Source organism: Gekko japonicus, unplaced genomic scaffold (assembly GCF_001447785.1).
Source record: "Gekko japonicus isolate JY-2015 unplaced genomic scaffold, Gekko_japonicus_V1.1 scaffold656, whole genome shotgun sequence".
In the NCBI taxonomy this organism is placed as follows: Eukaryota; Metazoa; Chordata; class Lepidosauria; order Squamata; family Gekkonidae; genus Gekko; species Gekko japonicus.
The window spans coordinates 20479-25039 of record NW_015168067.1 but is presented as its reverse complement, the minus strand read 5'-3'; the positions used below and the strand labels follow the sequence as shown (position 1 = coordinate 25039).

Below are 4561 nucleotides of genomic sequence, written 5' to 3'. Positions count from 1 at the left end.
CATTTGATCCCGATCTTTTTAATCCATCCTTGCATGACCAGACATCCCCCGGGGGAATCACCTTACCACGCGCTGCTTCCACTGTGGATTGTCTAGAAGGCACTGAAGGAGGCACTTGCGGTGTTTTTGTTTTTTTTTTAACTTTTTGCACATACGCATAGGCGTGATATCGCAGCCTTGTTCATCCGCGCATACGCAGAATCAAGATCTTTTAAAAATGGCGCCTGTTTGGGATGGTCTGACGTCAGACCATCCTGAATGGGCACCATTTTTTACCGTGCGCTGGAATGATCAGATGGGGAAAGTCTGCAAATGGCCCGTCAGGAACCGAAAACTCCAGATTTGAAGTAGTACCTTTATAGTACGGCTCCGAAGCGCGGCAAAACGAGATGCTCATGGAAGACAGACGTTTCCCAGATGTTGATGTCTGGACATTACATTTAAATCCATGAGGCACTCGTGCCTCGTGCGGATCTAAAGAGCCGTCTGATCGGACCCATAGTACTTGTGAATATGGAATATGATTTGATTCCCCACTCCACTTGCACCTGGCTGGTTGACCTTGGGCAATCCATAGCTCTGATAAGAGCTGTTCTTAAAAAAAGAGCAGTTTCTGTCAGAGCTCTCTCAGCCCCACCTACCTCACAAGGTGTTTGTTGTGGGGAGGGGAGGGGAAAGGAGTTTGTAAGCTGCTCTGAGACACCTTTGGGTAGTGAAGGGCAGGGTATAAATCCAATCTCTTCTTCTCTGTGTGCATTCACACAGGTGTGTAGAGGCAGTGCCATGGACAGCCTCAGATAAAATTAAACTTTACAGAGTCAGTGTGGTGTAGCAGTTGGATTAGGGTTCAAATCCATTCATTCTCTCTGTCAATCCAAACTCTAGTTGTGAGGATAAAATGGGGAAGGGGGAGAGAGAGAGCTCCTTTCTCCAAAGGTCAGGTTGAAACGCACTAGACAAACTAAACTACATTAATTCTGTTCCCGGGCTTGGCTTTGCAGGTGGCATGCAGAGAAAGCTTTCTGTAGCGCTGGCCTTCGTAGGTGGCTCTAAAGTTGTCATTCTGGATGAGCCAACAGCGGGTGTCGATCCTTATTCTCGCCGAGGGATCTGGGAGCTGCTTTTGAAATATCGCCAAGGTACCTTTATCGCCTTTATTGGATCTGCTTGCACCAGCGTTAACTGGGGTGTGACTGCAAACAACAACGTGAAAAGACAGCGTGCAAATGCTAGTGCTAGTAATAGTAATGATAATAATAATAATAGAACCACTGTGGTGTGGTGCAATGTTCCCTCTAAGGTGTGGAGTCCTGTGAGCAAGAATTCTACTTTGTGAGCTACTGGCATTAAAGTTGTGAGCGAGCGATTTGGCTGCATCATAAATTAGTTTACTTTGGAGCCATCCTTCCTGAGCTAAGGCAAAAATGTGTTCGCCAGAGGCTTAAAAACTGTGAGCTAGCTCAGACTAACTCAGCTTAGAGGGAACACTGGTGTGGTATGTCAGACTAGGATCAAGTTCAGATCCCTACTCGTGCTGTGGAAGCTGACTGGCTGACCTGGGGCCAGTCCCAACACTCTCACCCTAACCTAATTTACAGGGTTGTTGTCAGGATAAAATGGAGGGGAGGAGAATGATGTAATCAGCTTTGGTTCCCCATTGGGGAGAAAGGCAAAAATGTAAATGAAGTTTAAAAAATTAGGACAGTTTATAGGGGAAAATACCCAACTGAATTCTGATTCAACTTGACTGACAGCCTTCATCTTTCACTGAACTGAGATTAGAAGCAGACCCATGTTGTGTGCATAAGACGGAATCCCCCTTTTGGAACTGAGGTTAGAAGCAGACCCATGCTGTGTGCATAAGACGGAATCCCCCTTTTGTGTTAGAGGAGAGAGACACTGCATTGTTTTCGCTGCATGAAGCACCTTGCCTTGCCCTAAAGCCATATCCCTTGAATCAATTTACTAGAATCTCTTTGAATGGATTCTTGGGAGAACGTCTTCATAGATGCATCCTTACTAGTTTCCAACCTTGTAATTTAGTCGCTTGCATGACTTGGTACAAAAGACAGAGTGGAAAAGGCACAGAAAGGAAGAGGACCTCTGTATAGGTCTGCAACCTGTACTGACTCTTGGGTTAGATCAGCAGTTCTCAACCTGTGGGTTGCGACCCCTTTGGGGGTCGAACGACCCTTTCACAGGGGTCGCCTAAGACCATCGGAAAACACAAATTTCTGATGGTCTTATGATAGCAACGAAAATAATGTTATGGTTGGGGGTCACCACAACATGAGGAACTGTATTAAAGGGTCGCGGCATTAGGAAGGTTGAGAACCACTGGGTTAGACAGTCTTCCATTGGCTGGTAGAGGAGCATTACTATTGATGCGCATCCTGAGTTTGCGTGTCCTCCTGACTTAGAAGCCTTTGAGGAAGGTTGCTGAACTGACTCAACATTTTTTGGTTTCCAGGCCGCACCATCATTCTCTCCACACATCACATGGACGAGGCAGACATCCTCGGAGACCGGATTGCTATCATATCTCACGGCAAACTGTGCTGCGTCGGATCTTCTCTGTTTCTGAAGAACCAGCTGGGTACAGGCTATTATCTGACCTTGGTCAAGAAAGATGTGGACTCCTCACTAAGCTCCTGCAGAAACAGTAGCAGCACAGTGTCTTTCCTGAAAAAGGTACTTGTTTTTTCCCAAGAAGTGCTATCTAATTCCTCGGTGATTTAAGTCTAAAAAGAACCTTAAAGATGAGACTGCTAGTTCCCTGGAGCCCAGTATCTAGTGAGATGCACTGGTTAGTGTTTAAGACTGAGACCGTGGCGATGTGGGTCCAGTGGGGGGCCAGTCCCTGTCTCTCAACCTTTCCTACCTCACAAGGTTGTTGGGAGGATAAAATGGTGAGTGGGAACCATGCATGCTGCCCTGAGCTTCTGAAGGAGGGATGAGATCAGAAAATGTAACAGTGTGTTGCTTGTACATAGAACTTTTGAATGAGAAGTTTGCCTTCGTTGTGAAGTAACAGTGTGTTGCTTGTACATTTTGAATGAGAAGTTTGCCTTCGTTGTGCAAAATGCTAAGCCATCTGGTGATGCCGCTCCTGGGAAATCTGAATATTTGAGAGGTGGGTTTTACAGCAGGGGGGAAAAAGGCAAGCTGGAAAGAATTAAAGAGCCCCCCTCTGCAGTGATCACAACCTTTAAAAAGCAATCCCAGTAACTTCATTTGGAAATGGGGCAGGGGGGAAGATGTTATAAACTGATCACATGAAACCATGACTTGTAGTTTGAGTCTTTGGACTGAAAAACAGAACAGCTTTTCAGGTTTGATGAGTAAGAGATGGCCTCTAGAAACCTAGTAGAGTTCTATAAACATGGCTGAATTTTTGTCGATTTTTGAAGAGACTTGCAATATTTTACATTTTAACTGCAACTTAATTCTGGTTGGCGATGATCAGAGTACATTTTCTATTGTAACTAGGACGACAGTGTCTCCCAGAGTAGCTCCGATGCTGGACTTGGCAGTGACCATGAAAGTGACACTCTGACGATTGGTAAGGATTTTAAAAAAAATAATTTTAAAATGTTCAGCTTGCTTGTTGAGCTCCATCTTCTAGTCTTTTATGTGACTAGAATGTGACTTTTCAATCATGAGTGAGATAACTAGTATTTTTATGGATAATTTAGCATCCTAATTTGCTCTTCTTTTCTGAAGATGATCGATCTGGATATTTAATTTCTGTTGTTGAGTTGCGTTGAAGTCAATAATCACTCCTTAATGCCCTTAGCCAGCAAAACAATTATTTCTCATCTTTCTGTTCCCAAGCCCTAGTCTCTCTCTGCCAGTTACTTAACCACATTTTACCTCTTTTTTTACAGTCATCTCTACTGGCTCCCCCGTCCCTTTTTGTATGTGGCACTCTTCTTAATTCCCTTGCTGTTCCTGTGTCTTGATGCCTCCTTGTTCTCTGTTTGGTGTAGTGGTTAAGTTCGCGGACTCAAATCTGGGAGAACCGGGTTTGATTCCCCACTCTTTGGGCAAGCCATAATTCTGGCACAGCTCTTCTTGAAAAAGAGCAGTTTCTGTCAGAGCTCTCTCAGCCCCACCTACCTCACAGGCAGTGTTCCCTCTAAGCTGAGCTGGTGTGAGCTGGCTCACAGCTTTTTAGCCTCTGGCTCACACATTTTTCTCTTCGCTCGGGAAGGAGGGCTCCAGAACAAACTAATTTATGCAGCAGCCAAATCGCTCGCTCACAGCTTTAATGCCAGTCGCTCACAAAGTAGAATTTTTGCTCACAAGACTCCACAGCTTAGAGGGAACATTGCTCACAGGGTGTCCATTGTGGGGAGGGAAAGGGAAAGGAGTTTGTAAGCCACTCTGAAACACATTTGGGTTGTGAAGGGCGGGGTATAAATCCAATCTCCTCCTCCTCCTCTTTCTCTGTTCTAAATGATGTCTCCTCTTTGCTCCTTCTCACACTCACTTTATTTCTTCCGCTTCCTCCTGCGGGGGGGGGGGTCCATATTTCCCTGGCTTCTTCTTTGCTTGCTTT

At 45.3% G+C, this 4561-nt stretch overlaps 1 protein-coding gene across 1 annotated transcript in view; it reads left to right on the top strand.

Annotated features, from left to right (window-relative positions):
* Positions 1-4561, top strand: part of ABCA1 (ATP binding cassette subfamily A member 1) — a gene marked incomplete at its 3' end in the record, with an annotated part of 123298 nt that overhangs the window by 99324 nt on the left and 19413 nt on the right. Inside the window, 4 exon segments of the mRNA XM_015414570.1 lie at positions 162-226; positions 1002-1139; positions 2471-2691; positions 3490-3562. Of these exon segments, the coding sequence (XP_015270056.1) occupies positions 162-226; positions 1002-1139; positions 2471-2691; positions 3490-3562 (497 nt within the window).